Below are 17481 nucleotides of genomic sequence, written 5' to 3'. Positions count from 1 at the left end.
CTCCCTGGGCCTCTGCTGAAAATAAGAAGTTATGTCTTACCATAACGATCCATGTGAATTGTTCATCTCGCCTTTGTTCTTACACACGGGTTCGGAGCCGATCCTCGGCTCCGAGTCAGCTGCATCACTAGCTCGCATCTTCGAGAAAGCTCGAGGCACAGTAATATCCCATGATCCTCTGGTGCTAACCCTCAGATCTAGTTTGCTATACCAGAAGAATCCCTCTTAGAAATGTGTCTAAAACACTTATGAACAAATACTACAAATTGTCTGAAACCCTACTGCCAGGTAGAGGATAAAAGATGCCATTACTGATGTTAATAACATGTCAACCATACCTAGAAAAGGCTGAAAAGGAATCTAATCGCAAACCGTTCTCCCAGACCATAGGACGGGGGATGGAGGGGGGGAATGTAAGAACAAAGGCGAGATGAACAATTCACATGGATCGTTATAGTAAGACATAACTTCTTAATGTGAAATTGTTCAATCTCGCCGTTTGTTCTTACACACGGGTAGCGTCCCTAGCTCCTTTTTCCCCGGGTGGCTCAAGGGAGAACATTCCTGAGTACAGTGGAACCAAACGTCGCCCTGTCCCTGGAGCTCTTTTGTCTAGCTTATAGTGGGCGATAAAGGTATGTGGTTTTGCCCAAGTTGCCGCTGCACAAATGGTATCTAAAGGCAAACGAGCGGTATGGGCTGAAGAGGTAGCAATCGCCCTTGTAGAATGAGCTCTGGGTTTGAAAGGGAGTTGTTGTTTGGATTCAGCATATACGAAATTTATGCAATCTGAGAGCCATTTGGATAAGGTAACCTTCGTTACTGCCTGTCCTTTTCTTTGGTCAGCATATGAGACAAATAGTTGATCTGACTTTCTGTACTCTTTTGTCCTATGTAAGTAAAATCTTAGTTGTCTGTGAACGTCCAACTTGTGCAATGTGTATTCCAGCTTATTGGAATGATTTTTAAAGAAGGTAGGCAGTTCAATAGATTGATTGATGTTCTGAATCGAACAAACCTTCGGAAGAAAGGATGGATTGGTGCGCAAGGTTACTCTATCCGGATGAAAAATCATGTACGGGGGTCGGATAGATAGAGCCTGTAACTCTGAAACTCTTCTGGCTGAAGTGATGGCAACCAGGAAAAGTGTTTTCCATGAAAGCAATTTTAACGGAGTTGTGGTTGCTGGTTCAAAAGGGGGCAACATGAGTTGTGACAGCATGAGATTAAGATTCCAAGGTGCTATTGGATTACGAAAAGGGGGACGGAGATGAAAAGTACCTTTCATGAAGGCTTTACAAAGCCTGTGGGACGTAAGAGAACCATCCTTACGGCCAGTATGAAAATTGGATATAGCGGCCAGTTGAACCCTTATAGTGGATGTTGATGCTCCTTCTTGAAAAAGTGAGGAAAGGAAATCTAGTATCTTGTGTATTGGGGCCCCGAATGGATCTATACCTTGTTTGGAGGCCCAGTGCGCAAAACGGTTCTATTTGCTGATGTACAATTTTCTTGTAGATGGTTTGTGAGAAGATACAATAATTTGTTGTACTGCAGGAGATAGTAACTCCGATCTGGCTAAGATGGGAAGCGGAGCAGCCAAGCTGTCAGTTTGAGGGACTTGAGGAAGGTGTGAGGAACTCCCGACGAGTGTGTCAACAGATCTGGCTCCGGGTCCAGAATCCATGGATTCTCCACTTGATGGGATTGAAGGAAGGGAAACCAGATTTGTCAAGGCCAGAATGGGGCTATCAGTATTATGGTCCTGTCCAGACGTTTGGCTTTCTGCAAAAACCTGGGAATTAGTGGAACAGGAGGAAAAGCATAAAGGAGACCCGGGTGCCAATCGTATACCAGTGCATCCCTGGGGACACCCCCTGGGGGGGTAACAGGGCAAAATAGCTTCTGCATTTGGCATTCAAAGGGGATGCAAACAGGTCGCAGCAAGGCTGGCCCCATCTGCGGAAGATCTCTTCCGCCACTTGAGGTTTGAGGGACCACTCGTGAGGGAACAGGATGGCTCTGCTCAACCTGTCCGCGATTACGTTGGAAATCCCCGGGATGTGCGTTGCTATCAGAAAGCGTCCAGTGGACTTTGCCCATTGCAAAATTCTGAGGGCCTCTCTGCATAACGGGTAAGATCTGGTTCCCCATTGCTTGTTTATGTACCAGACCACTGACATGTTGTCTGTCTGAACTGTCACTGTTCCCCGAGGTAAGGACTTGTGAAAGTGTTGCAACGCTAGAAACACTGCCCTCATCTCTAGAACATTGATGTGCAGATTGTACTCCATGTTGGACCATTGACCTTGGACTGTTTGTCCCTGAAAGAATCCCCCCCACCCTATCAGGGAAGCATCCGTGGTTAGAGTTGCTACTGGACTGGGTAATACAAAGGGTCGTCCTAGTGTTAGCTCTTGACTGTGTATCCACCACAAGAGATCCTTCTTGCAATAATTCGTGATCAAGATCTCGTGAGACAGTGGAAGTTGTAGATACGACCATTGGGCGAATAGCATCTATTGAAGGATCCTCATGTGCATCCTGCCTAAAGGAACTACAAGAAGGGATACTGCCATCAAGCCTAGCACTCTTAATACTTGTCATGCAGAGACTCTGTTGTTGTGAAGAAGGAGCAAAATTTGGTGCCTGAGGTCTGACACTCTTGATGGGGGGAGAGTAACTTGAGCCAGGGAAGTGTCTAGCTGTGCTCCTATAAATAAGATACGCTGTGACGGCAATAAGACAGATTTTCCAAAATTCACCGTTATGCCTAGTGAAGAGAAAAGACTGATGGCGTACTCCCTGGCTTGTAGAAGATGACACTTGGTGGTGGCGGAAAGGAGCCAGTCGTCTAGATAAGGAAACACCCGGAATCCCTTTCGTCTCAAGTGAGACGCTACTACTGCCATGCATTTGGTGAACACCCTGGGGGCTGAGGTGAGACCAAAGGGCAGAGCGTGAAACTGGAAATGACTTGGCTCCCAGCTGGAAGCGCAAGTGATCTCTGGACGCCCTGGCCATTTTGATATGGTAGTATGCGTCTTTGAGATCTATAGAGCACATCCAGTCGCCCTTTTGCAGAAAAGGGAGGATTGACTGAAGCGTGACCATCCGGAACTTTTCCTTTTTCACAAAGGTATTTAACTTGCTGAGGTCTAAAATTGGCCTCCAGTCCCCTGTTTTCTTTGGAACTAAAAAGAACCTTGAGTAAGTTCCGGATCCTATTTGGTCCGCTGGGACTGGTTGGATGACTCTGTTTTCGAGCAACCTTATCTCTATGGTTGCTTGGTCTCGCAGACTGGGTGGAACATCTGGGAGTTTGGTAAGATGAAGATTATAAGAAATATAAAAAATTATCCATATTTAACAAGAAAAAATAGTAAAAATTGTACTGGCCCGAGCCTCTCGATGCGATCTGCTGCTAACGGCAAACTAGATCTGAGGGTTAGCACTGGAGGATCATGGGATATTACTGTGCCTCGAGCTTTCTCGAAGATGCGAGCTAGTGATGTGGCCGACTCGGAGCCGAGGATCGGCTCCGAACCCGTGTGCAAGAACAAACGGCGAGATTGAACAATTTCACATTGGGTATTACCCAGTTGGACTTTCCCAGTAAACAAAGACAAATAAATAAATAAACAAATAAATCACTCTTGTGAAAGGGAGACCAGGCAACATGATTTTCTCCAGGGGGGATATACCAACAGCTCCTTAACATCCTGTAGCACGAGTCGTATCTTAAGCCATACATGCCCATGTGTATCTATTACTATTGCTTCTGCTCTACTGCAAGCATTAACTGCATTATATCCACACCTGATGTCATGCTTAATCACACTGAAGGCAGTTTTCTTCAGGGCTTCACTTTATTTGAAAACTTTTGGACCATTCTCTATCTGCTTCAGGATCTCACCCCCCCAGTACTTGATACTATGACTTTTGTGATCAATAGCCCTGAAACCTAAAACAAAAGTGTAAACCTTCCCAATGCAACATAAAAAGAAGTTATGTCTTACCATAACATTCCATCTGTGTTGTTGATCTTTGTTCATTCATTACTGATGGGTTATCGGTTCCGTCCTCGGAACCGAGCTGGCCTTATACCAAGCTCCCTTCAGCCAAAAACTCTCGAGCTAAGATCCAACCCACAATGCTCTGCTCCCCGTTACCTCAGATCTAGTTTGCAAGTTGATAGACAAAGGTAGAGGCTACCTCTGGTCATAACAGATCTACAAGAATGGAAGAAGGACCATAAAAGAAGCTCTTCCTCTGGGGGCCAAATCAAATTTGTAATGAAGAATAAAGGTATGGGGGGTTGGCCCAAGTTGCAGCTGAGCAAATGTCACTGAGGGAAGCCCTAGCATGGAAAGCTGCTGAAGTTGCCACTGACCTTGTAGAATGGGCTTTCACTTTGTGAGGCAAGGAGATGTTGTTCTTGCTGTAGATGAAGGTACTGCAATTTCTCAACCATGACGCTAATGTAACTTTAGAAACAGGGCGACCTAGTCTTGGTCCAGAAAAAGTCAGAAATAACTGGTCTGATTTTCCGGTAGATTTTGTTCGGTCCAAATAAAAACGGATTTCCCTATGAACATTTAGGGAGTGCAGACAATAATTTCCCTTGTTAGAATGATTAGGAAATAATACTGGGAGGTCAATAGACTGGTTGACAGACTGCTCTGACACCACTTTTGGTAAAAAGGAAGAATTAGTTCTCAGTGAGTCTCTATCCTTATGGAAAATAAGGTAGGGATGTTTGATGAATAAGGCTTGAAGTTCTGACAGATGCCTGACCGATGTGATAGCAACAAGAAACAAGGTTTTCCAAGAGAGGTATTTTAAATCACATTAAGATGCAGGTTCAAAGGGGCTTGCTGTTAGGGCTTGCAGAACTAAAGCCAAGTCCCAAGGTTGTACTGGTTCTCTAAAGGGAAGTTTAAAGTGAAAAATGCCCTTCAAGAAAGTCTTAAAGAGTCTGTGTGACATGAGAGAAGAGTCCTGGAAGCAAATGTGGAAATTAGAAATGGCAGCTAAGTGAACACAAACAGTAGAGGCTGATACCCCAGACTGAAAGAGATCTGATACATAATCTAATACTACCGAAACTGGGGCTGACAAAGGGTCCAATTGTTTGTTCGCTGCTCATAATGTAAGACTTTTCCATTTGCTGAGATAGGTTAGCCTGGTGGATGATTTATGAGATGCAATAAGAATATTGGGCACCGGGAAAGAGAGGTTATCCTGCCTGGCAATTACTGGAAGTGGAAAAACCAAGCTGTCAGCTTCAGGTTTGTTAGACTGGGGTGGGTCAGACCCTGCGCATGGGAGATCAACGTCGGAGTTGGACTGAGAATCCATGGTCGATCTAGCAGGTGAGGCCAGAGGAAAGGGAACCAAACTTGTCGAGGCCAATATGGAGCTATGAGGATTACTTTGCTCTTCTACTGCCGTGCTTTCTTCAAAAATTGGGATATGAGGGGGTAGAGGAGGGTAAGCATAAAGCAGACCCGGGGACCAATCATGGACTAGAGCGTCTTTTGGTGACTGTCCCCGAGGGGGAATCAGGGCAAAGTAGTTGCTGCACTTGTAGTTGACTGGGGAGGTGAATAGATCGCAGCAAGCCAAGCCCCAGCAGTTGAAAATTTTTGCCGCTATCACAGGATTGAGGGACCACTCGTGAGGTTGCAGAATGCACCTGCTCAATTTGTCCGCTATCATGTTGGAGCTCCTGGGAATGTGCGTTGCAATTAGAAAGCGGTTGGAAGCTATCGCCCATTGCCATATTTTCAAGGCCTCTCGGCATAACGGGTAAGATCTGGTGCCCCCTTGCTTGTTGATGTACCAGACTACTGATATGTTGTCTGACTGGATTGCAATAGTCCTTGAAGGAAGGATCGAGTGGAATGCTTGCAACACTAATAGCACCACCCTCAGTTCCAGGACATTTATATGCAAATCTCCAACCAGGTGCCTTGGACCGAGTTTCCCCGACAAAGCCCCACCACCCCATCAGGGAGGCGTCTGTGGTCACTGTGGCTGTAGGCTGATGGGGGCTGAAGGGGCGAGACCAATGTTAGCGATTTTGAGACGTCCACCAGAGTAAATCTTGCTTGCATCTCTGAGTTACACTTATCTGAAAAGACAAAGGATGTTGTAGAGGGTACCAATGAGTGAGAAGTAGCCCCTGAAGAAGTCTCATGTGGAAGCTGGCCAGAGGAACAATGGTGATCGAGGCTGCCATCAACCCCAAGAGTTGGAGTACGGACCGAGCAGAAGACTTGTGGTGACAGATTAGCGGCTGAACCTGTTGTCTTATTCTTTGAAGTCTGTGATCTGGGAGGGATGCTATGCAATTCGTGTCCAACAGAACTCCGATGAATTCTACGGATTGTGTCGGGGTCGTGTTGGACTTCTCCCAGTTTATAGTGCTTCCCAGGTGCTGAGCTGTGAGAAAAGTGTAAACTAGGGCTTCCTCTAGTAAATCTTGGTGGGAGTGGTAAGGAGCCAGTCATCTAGGTATGGAAATGGCTGGAATCCTTGAAGTCGCAGGTGAACGATAACCACTGCCATGCATTTGGTGAACACTCTGGGGGCTGTAGAGAGACCGAAGGATAGTGCTCAAAACTGGTATTGACTGGCTCCTATGCGGAAGCGGAGGTATCTTCTTGAGCATTTGTCCACTTTTATATGGTAATATGCATCTTGAAAATCTATAGAGCACATCCAATCATCTTCTTCCAAAAGAAGAAGGATAGACTGAACCGTGACCATTCAGAATTTCTCTGTCTTTACACATCTGTTTAGTGTGCCGAGATCCAGAATCGGTCTCCAGTCCCCTGTCTTTTTTGGCACTAAAAAGAATCTTGAGTAAAAAAAGGATCCTATCTGGTCTGGGGGGACCGTTTGGATGACTCTTTTTTTTTTGAAGCAGCTTTCGGATTTCGTGTGCTGCTGCTTCCCTTTGACTGGGTGGTAAATTTCTGGGTGAAGTGGGATAGAGATGGAGGGGAATGTGGTAGCCTCTGGATATTATCCGTTGTACCCAAGAATCGGTGGTTATGGTTCGCCAGGCAGTGGGGTACAAGGAAAAACGACCCCAACCGCTTCCAGAGGTGAGCAGTTGGACAACGCTTCAGAAGCGCTGGTAGGGCTGCCCAGGGAAACAATAGCTGGAATCCCGGTTTTGTGAACCTCTCCTGCCCCGAAAGGTGCATCTTCCATTAGAGTTTCCCCCTCTGCCGTTAGGGGAGAACTCGGCACGTGTGTCACGGAAAGAGCCCTGTGATTTTCTGTGCCACATCTTCCTGCTCCTCTGATTTCTGGAGTAGAATCGCTGAGAGGTGGAGTGTCGGACACCAATGGCAGACAGGGTCTTACCATCTTGTTCGCATCTTGCCAGCGTATCTTTAACCTTTGGACCAAACAATGAAGAGGCCTCAATGGGGGCATTCATAAAGGAAGCCTTAAAGGAGTACACAAAGTCGCGTCTAGGCATGATGTCTCATGATTATGCCTGTGCCTGCTGCTCTACCTGCTCCTTCTGTTGCGTGTGAAATGAGGCGCATGGAAGAATTGGATATTGGTTCCAGGGTGGCTATCTGAGAGGCTACGTTGTTGCGCTCCTAATCAGAAACAGCTCCTGCCAAGGTTTCAGAGTTGGTTGATAAGGTCTCTCTGGGGCCTAAAAGTATGCCAAGTAGTTCAAGGACCTGAGAGCGAAGGTCGATGATGCAAACACACACTTTCCAAGTCTATCTATCGCCCGCGACTACTTGTTGGACAGATGGACAGTCTGGCTCTCTTCTGCCAAGTCTTTTTTGGTTGCAGCTTCCACCACCATGGCAACTACTGGAAGACTTTTGGACCAATGAGGATGTTCAGCGGGGGGTGGGGGGGAGGGGGTAACATTCTGTCAGGCCTCCGAGGTACAGCTTCCAAAGTGTCAGGAGCCTTCCATGCACGCTAGACAATGAGTTGGACAAGCTCATTGGCCAGTGGGGAAACCCAGGAGGTAGGGGGCTGGGCACGAAAGGCCTGCAGGAATACGGATTCCCCTGAGGAAGGGTTGGAGGACTTCCAGTTGCCCCTCTGTCTTAGGATCTCGAGGATGTCACCAAAGGACACCTCATCAGAGGGTGACCGTGGGGACCCTTCCCAGTCATCAAAGTCCGTATCTTCAGTTAGAGATTCCTCAGTGTAGTCCATGTGCTTCCTCTTGCACAAAGCCTTGCAAGGGACTTCCTCAGTGGGGAGCTCTGGCAAAGATTATGAGGAGGGGATCTCTTGAGGGGGAGAAGCCTGAGGCCCTTGTGCCCGGGGTCCAGTAGTTGTGGCTTACGACAGTTGTGGCACGGGGGGGGGGGTCAAGGACTCTGACAAGGATGTTTTGCCAGCAGAGGCAAGTGCCCTCTCCATGGCCTGGAAGGCCGGACTGCCCAAAAAGGGATGGGAGCCCAGAACAGAGCACGGCAACCTCAGAACCAGGGTCACACCCCGCTCCGACGAGTCGACCCCCAGACAAAGAGTCTCAAGAGGACTGTGGAGCATGAGGGGAGGAGGATTCCTGGAGGGTGCCATAGAAAAAAATTGGCTTTGAACCAAGAACGTCTACCCCACAGCACAGTCACTAGCCTGAGAAGAGCCCGGTGCCCAGTGCTCAGAGGGCTACAAGGATGACTCCGGCTCCAAAGTGAGGTCCACTGTTGGTATCGGAGGAAGGGAAGCTGCTGTCGGAGGAAGGGGCTTTGACGTTTCCCTGGAAGTCGAAGGAGGAGAGTAAGAAGGAGTCTGTGGAGAAATATGGTCACCTGCAAGAGGGAGCACAGCTTTACAGGGGTGAGAGAGTCCCCTGTCCACAAGCAACTGATCGATAAGCTGCAACACATCCTGTTCTGAGAGGCTCCCAGTCGACCTCATAGAGACCTGATGGAGATTCTGGCCTGCCTAAAAAGAGGAGAATGGTGCCGAGGGTATCTGCAGTGACAAAGGTAGCGCCATAGGCGTCGAATGTGTCTGCATCATGAAAGGCGATGTGGCAAACGTCTGCACCAAAAAATATGGTGCTGAAGAAGGTGTCTGCACCAGTAATAATGGTGTTGAAAGTGATTGCACTGAGCAGGTTGGTGCCGAAGTCGTCTGCACCGTAGACGGCAGTATCCCGAAAGTTGACCATCAGCAAAGACGGAGCCAAAGGAGACTGTACCTCTAGAGACAGTGCCAGGAGGTTCTGCACAGATGTCAGCTGTGCCAAAAGGGGCTGCGACGAAACTGTCAGAGCCATAAGTGTCTGCACTGGGAACTCCGGTGCTGGTGGTAATGAAGAAGACATAGTTGGAGTGAGAATAAACTTGGGCGGTGCAGAGGCTGGGGCCAAAAGACCACAGGTGGCAGCACCAAGTCAGAAAATTTTTACCTTTTTGTGAGTAAACTCCTTAAGATCTCCAGAGGGAGATGAAGTGAGCGACCTCGAGGAGGAGGAAGAAGAAGGCTTCTTACGGGGTTTAAAAGGAGGGGGCGAGTCCTCCGACCCAGAGATAGCTTTGCAAAAAGGAGTTTTAAGGAGGCCTTTTAGGACAAGTTTATTCTTCCTTTCACTCAGTGTCCTAGTCGATAAATTCCTACAAATTCCACATGGAGGGTCCAATGAAAGGTGGGAAACATTGAGTCAATAAACACACAAATCATGGCCATCAGAAACTTACGGCCGCATTCTGTACATTGTTTGACACCAACACTACTTTTTTTATCCGACATTGTGATATCAAAGGAGAAACTACAACACTATTAAAAGGTTAAGAAACTACCCAGAAGGGTAAGAAAGGGAGAAGAATTACCAATGATGGTAATGGAGAATTACCTCAAAGGTAAGAAAAAGGAAAATACTACAGGGAGAGAGTCTCAAAGTTGCAATAGGGTAGGAGGATATAGTGAAGAACTGAAAACTTTCTGAACACTAATAGTAAAACTTCAAAAAGTTAAACACTTAGCTGAGAGAGAAGGCTTGACACGACTGTACAGCAACACAGCCAACGAAATCTGAAGTGACAGGGAGCAGAGCATTGTGGGTAGGATCTTGGCTTGAGAGTTTTTGGCTGATGCGAGCTTGGTATAAGGCCGACTTGGTTCCGAGGACGGAACAGATAACCCATCAGTAAGGAATGAACAAAGATTATCAACATCAGATCATTCTGTTCTAGGCATTCTCAAGCGTTCTGAGTCTTGGAGCCAGACAAGAGCACTTGTAGCCTCTAAGGGGAACACTGCATGGTATTAAATATAATTTTTGCAAAGGTGCTTGTACGATCCTTGCATCCTATAGAACACACCACTTTTTTTAAGAGCCTGACAGCTGGAAGCATGGTTCCAGAGACACTGATTTAAATGCATGCAACACAGGAGGACCACTAGTGGCCTTAGGCCTTCAATGTCGAAAAAGGACCAAGTATTTTTGTAATGAGAAAATTCCTGGCAGCCCAACTGAAAATGTTACTTCATCAAGTATAGCACTTCCTCAAAGGAAAAAATCCTTCTCTAAATAGGCTGTGGATATGTTTTGTTCACAGTTTTGTGTACTACTGGGGAGAAAAGGCCAGATCCTTCTCATTTAAAACTGAAACTGAGGAATCTGGTGGGAAGCCAAAGTTGAGGGCTAGGCTAGAGGAAGATTAACTGAATAATCCTTAGTAATGTACTTCTTTCTTTTCTTTTTTTTCTTCATATTTGCTTCTTTTGCAATCAAGAAGTGTCAAAGTCAGACAGAAGTATGGTTAAAGTCCAAGTCCTCAGGCCTATTCCGAAGGAAAAAAGTGGTTTTCCACTGGGAGGTCACTGCAGAAAAAGAAAGGATAATCTCAAAAAAAGAATAATATTCCATACTCACATAGGCAAACTGAATGCCTAACATTATTTAAATAAAAAATATTTAGCAAACACATGGCTCTGTACTTGCCTATTGCATGGCCACTCAGCGCACCTACTTACAACAGGCTCTTAGGGAACATGTAATAAAATAACTTTTTCATAACCATGACCACTTTTATCAATTCCTCCTTTCCTAGCTTCACAGGCCCTTCCCTAGCAACCATTTCCTTAAGCATGCACATGTATGAATGCACGCACACTCTTCTTGCCTCTCTCTCACATACTGTACTACCACTGTTATTATCTCTCACCCTTCCTCATACTTCTTATTTTGCCTCAAAAAAAATAATGTTTTTTTCTTCCATCTACTACAGGAACGCTTACTCACAATATCTTAAATATACTGAATTCTCCACTGCAATTTTCACCTGCTGCCACTCTATAAGCTGCTTCATCTCACGATAGTATACTTAATGACTATATCATACAATAACACTATTTCTCTTCTTGCATTTTATGATACTTTTACTAATTTATGTACGTTTGTATAGTATCTGTACATTACTTATTGAAGTTTTTCTCCTACAGGCTCCACTGAAACGGGGTTTTCCTTTCCAGTACAACTATCCCAGTAAACAAATGCAAATTAAAATTTAAAAAAAGAGGAGGCCTTAGGGGCTCTCTGTACAGGAATTCAAGTATACCTGGTCTTGCACAAATTTCAGGAGGTGCAGCTGAAATTTCAGAAGCATGCCTGGAAACACGAGAGCTACCCTTGGCATCTCATCTACTTTGTCTGAAGCTTGTGTAGTCACATATGAAAAATCCAGATATCTGCATCCAAGTGATTAGGACAAACTGAGGTACAACTTAAACAGACCATGGTTGGACAATGCAACGCTCCATTGGAGCTAATGTCCTTGAGCACCTGTAAGGCAGGTTAACACTCACGTTTACTATGAGAATATCGAAATTAACAAAAAACGTTCAGCACTCCGAATCAGATGTGCGATGTGATGCATATTAAATAGGACATAATGTCAAAGTGCATACAGCGAAATGTTTGCATTCGCACTTTCAACATTATGTTTTGCACTTCACTACTGCATATCACGGACTGTAATGTTTCACCCCCCACACCACCTACAAATAATATATTCTAAGTCCAAGATCGCATTACAATGGGAAAAAGGATAATTTCCCGCTCCCCACTGTACCGCAATCTGTAGTCATAGCTCCGATGACATATGTGCGAATGCACAGTTGCATTTACTAGACTGCATTCTCACAGTATTGCAGGTCGGCGATACGGGATTCAACCACATAAGGTTCGACATTCCCATTTTCGATGACCATGCACTCAACATTCTCAAGTACATCTTAACACTCACATGTTCCCTGCCTGTTTGCTCTCTCAACACCAATTTTTTTCCACATCCTTTGCTGGCTTTCCTTATGTTCTGTTGCATTACAGCAGGTTGAGTTAAGCTTTTTCCATCTTCAGACACCAAAAGTGTTAACACACACACACACACACACACACACACACACACACACACACACACACACACACACACACACACACACACCTTTTCTGCAGGTTTTGCAGGGAGACCCCTACATACCTTAATTGGGAGACTTTACCATCCACACTCCTATACTGACATATATCAACTACATGGTAGCACAATAAGTAGGGAAAACTCAAACCCCACTGCACACCATGGTCCTGCACTATACAAGTGCACTGGGTTTGATTAAACCAAGATCAAACAAAGAAAAATGACTACAAATTTACTTGTTAAGAGTGAAGGATAACCTTTCAATAGCTCCAAATCTCTTTCAGAAATTCTAGCCATAAGACCTCAAGTCTCTAGTACCCCAAGACATTTTGTAAACTTCAGGCCCAGTGAAACAACATCTTTTTATTAAATGTAGTGCAGCAGTGGTTACAGAAGACATTTAGTACTCAAAAAAAAAAAAAAAAAAAATATGTCACCGTCAATGATGACTGTAAGCAGAATTTGTCCTCTGCAGTCAGATTTATTTGTTAATTTTTCTGGGGATGTCACGGGCCTCAAAACACAAATCTAACTTACAGCCAATTGTTTAGTCAACAAATTTCAAACAATCCAGATCTCTACAAGAGATAACAAAAAGGGGGTTCCTACACTGGACAGTTATTCCCTGGATGTTAGAAGCCCTTCTTCCTTTCTGCAGTACAGCAGGCTGCTGGTTCTGGGCTAAAGAAGAGTTCAGGTCCATTCTGTGGATGTCTGCAAAGATTTACAAGTCAGAACAGAAAGAAGGAAGTACAGTTGTGGAAGAACTTACCTTAACAGTAGACATCCTACTGATCATTACTGCAGTATTTCAAACAGATGGGTTTTCACAGCTAATGTCCAGGAAGGGTACTAAAGGGTAAACCTTTCCTGGAGAACGTGTGGCCCTCAGGGCTTTTATATGTGTTTCCTCCACTTCCACGACATTAAAGGTGAAACAGGAAGTTACAATGTGCACAACCAAAGTCATTCTCATAGCTCTATTCTGGCCTCAACAAGCTTAGTTTCTTCTGTTATTGTCTCATCTAATAAAACAGCCTTCTAGAGATTCACTCAGGTCTTCAACTGGATCTATGCTCTCCCCCAGACTAAGCACTTTAAGGGATTCCCATTTCATCCACAACACATCTTTGGGATGTGGAAGGAAACCACAGCAGGCAGTGAAAGTACACTCTTGGGCACATGAAGGATATGGAAACTCAGCATAAAAGGCATCAGGCATGAATAATGCCCCTGAGAACTAAGCAATGTGAAACAGTGATGGTAACAGTGCACAATATAATGTATGCCCTGAACTATCTATCATCTCCTGCAGATTCATACTGAAAAGCTCTCTTATCTTTAACAAAATTGCTTTCAAAACTAAGCAGCTATCTATGAACTAGTAAGCTTCAAACTGCAATCCCTGACAATTTCATCAATTTGACTTGCATGCTACGCAGCTCAGAGCAAGTAATTTGAACAGACAGCACAAAAAGGTTACCCTGAAAAAAAGCACTTGTGTACCATGGGCTTCAGCCAGTTAAAAAAATTAATAAAAACAATAAATAAAACAGCTAATTTTTCTTACATATTTCAGAATGCACCAACTTCTATTCTTCCGTTTATCTATGCTTCAAAGTTTTACTCAGCACATTAGTAGTTTCCTGACACAGAACAACTCTTCCATTACATACGAATATTACATAAATGAAATCCACTCCTGTATTTTCTTCTGTTTACAATGGAATTGACAAGGAACAGAATAGCAAACCAATACTTACTTAACTCATTGAACATAAAAGCATCCTGATATTCCTTCATGTACTGTGTAGATCTGGATTCATCAAGAAAGAGTGAATAAACCCGCTTGATATCATCTACCTGCACCTCTGTACCCTGAAAAAAAGTTGTACACTATTAGTACAGTTCAGAAAACATAATGAAAATGCAATGATAACCAGCTGATACGTAGCATCAAATTTTATCTACTATAAGTGTGCAAAATGGACAGAATGCATTCAGTAAATAAACCAGTTCAAATCCAGAAGCAAACTAACAGTCTCACAAAAATGTGATATATAGCATTTACAAAACTGGCAAGATTTTCTTGAGTCACTTGTGAAGTGAATTAAACATTTTGTAAGCACAATTCTGTAACTTCTTACATGGTTCTCAGTCTTCAGCATCAATAGCCACAGGAGCATGGTCTCTTTGGCCCTTGTTCAGCACTTTTCTGCATTTATGGATTTTCAAATTTCCTGTAGTACCCAGGTTCATGATCTCAAAGTGAAGTGGGCTTTTGCTTGCAAGAAAGCACACTAAACTTGCAAGAGTACAAATTTATAAACCTGATTATTCACTTTCAGAAAATTCTGTTTTGATCACTATTTAAGCAGAAACTGGCCAGAAAACTGCAGACAGGCCGTGAGAAATTTCAGCAGATTTGGAAAAGTTATGTAGATGTTTTACCTTACTTAATGTGGGACAGGGGCTCTCTGCAGTGGTTTAAATGGGTAGGTGGAATCTCAAGGAGAACCTTCACACACCCAAATTGACAGAAAGATAATGAAGGGTAAAAGGGCAGATTCAGGAAAAATGCTTAAGTTCTGCCTTCTCAAAGAAGGCTCTACTCTTGGAATGGAGATCAGACTACAGTGCAAGCTGAAGACAGATATTGCCATGGTAGCAGTGGTGGAAATATTTACGGTAAAAGCATCCCTGAAAAGAACACAAAAAGTAACCATTCACCACAGTACTTTGTCACTGTTTCCAGACATTAAAAAAGTACAGTTTTGTACCTACCATAAATATAGATGTTCGAGTACTAATACAGCTGCAGTCATAACAGATGGGTTCTCCTGCCGTCAGGCGGGTCCACGGTCAGACGAATTCCAAAGTCTAGGTCCGGCGTCGGTTGTCGTCGCTTCTTCCCTGACGTCAGTGCGACAGGGGTACAAAAGAACCAGCCAACGCCATTTTCTTCAGTTTTTCTTGCCCCAGATGTCAGGTGCCCCCAGAGGGAAGGCAATACATAAAATTATGTAATAATGCAATGCAATATAATCAAAGACCAGTAGTTGCAAGCAAATACACCATAAAAGAAGACCCCTAGAGGGGAAGGAGGGAGGGAAACATGGACTGCAGCTGTATTAGCACTCGAACATCTACATTTATGGTAGGTACAAAACTGTACTATGTTCATCGTGCATACAGCTGCAGTCATAACAGATGGGTAGAGTCCCAAAGCTAAGAAAGGGGTGGTAGGCACTAGGTGGAGCTAGGAGGAGCCAAAATGCCCTGCAAGACTGCAGTGGCAAAGCCTGCTCTAGATTTGGAGTATAATGGTAGGTTGTAGTGCTTGGAGAAGGTATGTACAGAACTCCAAGTGGCTGCTTCTAAAATATCCTTGGTAGGAACTCCTCTGAGGAAGGCTGCAGTGGTGGCTGTGGCCCTGGTAGAATGAGTTCTAATGCCTGTAGGTGCAGTTTTGCCATGAAAGGAATAGCAAAAGCGTATGCAGTGGGCTATCCATTTTGAGATTGTCTGTTTGGATACTGACTTTCCTTAAGCTCCTACCGCATAGGCTACAAAAAGCTGTTCTGATTTTCTAAAAAGTTTTGTTCTGTCCAGATAACGCAGTTGTCTGTGGATGTCCAAGGAATGCAGTAATCTCTCCCCTTTGTTTTGAGGATTAGGATAAAAAGAAGGTAAATGTATGGCCTGATTTAAAGCTACCCTGGATACCACTTTAGGCATAAAGGACGGGTTGGTACGTAATGAAACTCTGTCCTGATGGAAGATGATAAAAGGCTGGACAGCCATAAGAGCCTGTAGTTCTGAAACTCTACGAGCTGAAGTGATAGCCAGAAGGAAAGCTGTTTTCCAGGACAAATATTGTAAATCTGATGAGGCAGCTGGCTCAAAAGGAGGCAAAGTCAGTTTTTCCAGAATGAAATTAAGATCCCAAGCAGGTATTGGTTTGTTTTCTTGGAGGTCTTAAATTCTTAGCCCCTCTAAGGAACTGTCTTAATAGAGGGTGAGAGAATAAAGGTGGATCAGTGTTGTATTCTGCAGAAATGGCTGAGGCATGGATTTTGATGGAGGAGAACCAAAGTCCACTGCTTAGCAGTTCAGCCAAATATTGTAGTATTTGAGGTAAATTCAGTTTTCCAGGGCACTGGCCCTTTTTCTCATTCCAAACACAAAAACGTTTCCATTTTGCAGAGTAAGCTTTTCTAGTTGATGGCCTTCTGGCCTCCAAAATGACATCCTGCACCTCCTTGGAGAGCAGGGCCTGCTGCGATGCTAAGGAATCTTCCATGCGGCTAGATTGAGTGTTTTCAGCTGACTGTGAAGAGTTTTGAAGCTGTGCTGAGTCAGAAGAAGAGGCATTAGAGGCAGGGTTCATGGTGGGGAATGCGTCAGGCTCCTCAGGAGTGGGTACCAGTGTTGCCTTGGCCAGTCCGGAGTGATGAGGATCATCTTTGGTCTGTCTGCTCTGGTCTTTAATAGGACTTTGGGCAGCAGAGGAAAAGGTGGGAAGGCATAAACTGTCATTGATGTCCAACTGAAAGAGAGAGCGTCCACTCTCCAGGCCTTTGGATGGAAGATCCTTGAGCAGAATTTTGTCAATTGATGATTTTTGTGAGAGGCAAAGAGATCTATGTCTGGCCCTCCCCATTCTTGGATTATTTCTGTAAAAACTTTTGGATGCAACTTCCATTCGTGTGGATCTGTCATATTCCTGCTTAGGTTGTCTGCCAGCGTGTTTTCCTTGCCTGGCAAGTACTGTGCTTGTAGTTCCATTTGTAAGTCCATGGCCAAGTTCCAAAGTGACATGGCCAGTCTGCATAGGGGATAAGAATGTGTTCCTCCCTGCTTGTTTATGTACCACATAACTGTGGTGTTGTCTGTTCTTATCAATAGCTGACCTGGTTGTAGAAGGTCCTTGAAAGCTATAATAGCATTTATCACTGCTAGCATTTCTTTTTGATTGATGTGAAGGTGCTTTTCTTTTTGGGTCCATTTGCCCTGAATGCACCGGTCTGTCATGTCCGCCCACCAGGCGTAGTCC

The 17481-nt window shown here is 44.6% G+C and overlaps 1 protein-coding gene across 1 annotated transcript in view; it reads right to left on the bottom strand.

Moving 5' to 3' along the window:
• The window catches only part of RUVBL2 (RuvB like AAA ATPase 2), a 1077211-nt gene that overhangs the window by 15974 nt on the left and 1043756 nt on the right, over nucleotides 1-17481 (bottom strand). The window contains exon 14 of the mRNA XM_044083345.1: nucleotides 14189-14303. Coding sequence (XP_043939280.1) covers nucleotides 14189-14303 — 115 coding nt within the window. The remainder of the gene's footprint in view (nucleotides 1-14188; nucleotides 14304-17481) is intronic.

This window comes from Protopterus annectens, chromosome 9.part0 (genome assembly GCF_019279795.1).
Source record: "Protopterus annectens isolate FY-2018-M chromosome 9.part0, PAN1.0, whole genome shotgun sequence".
Taxonomy (NCBI): domain Eukaryota; kingdom Metazoa; phylum Chordata; order Ceratodontiformes; family Protopteridae; genus Protopterus; species Protopterus annectens.
This window is presented reverse-complemented; position numbering and strand designations above follow the sequence as displayed.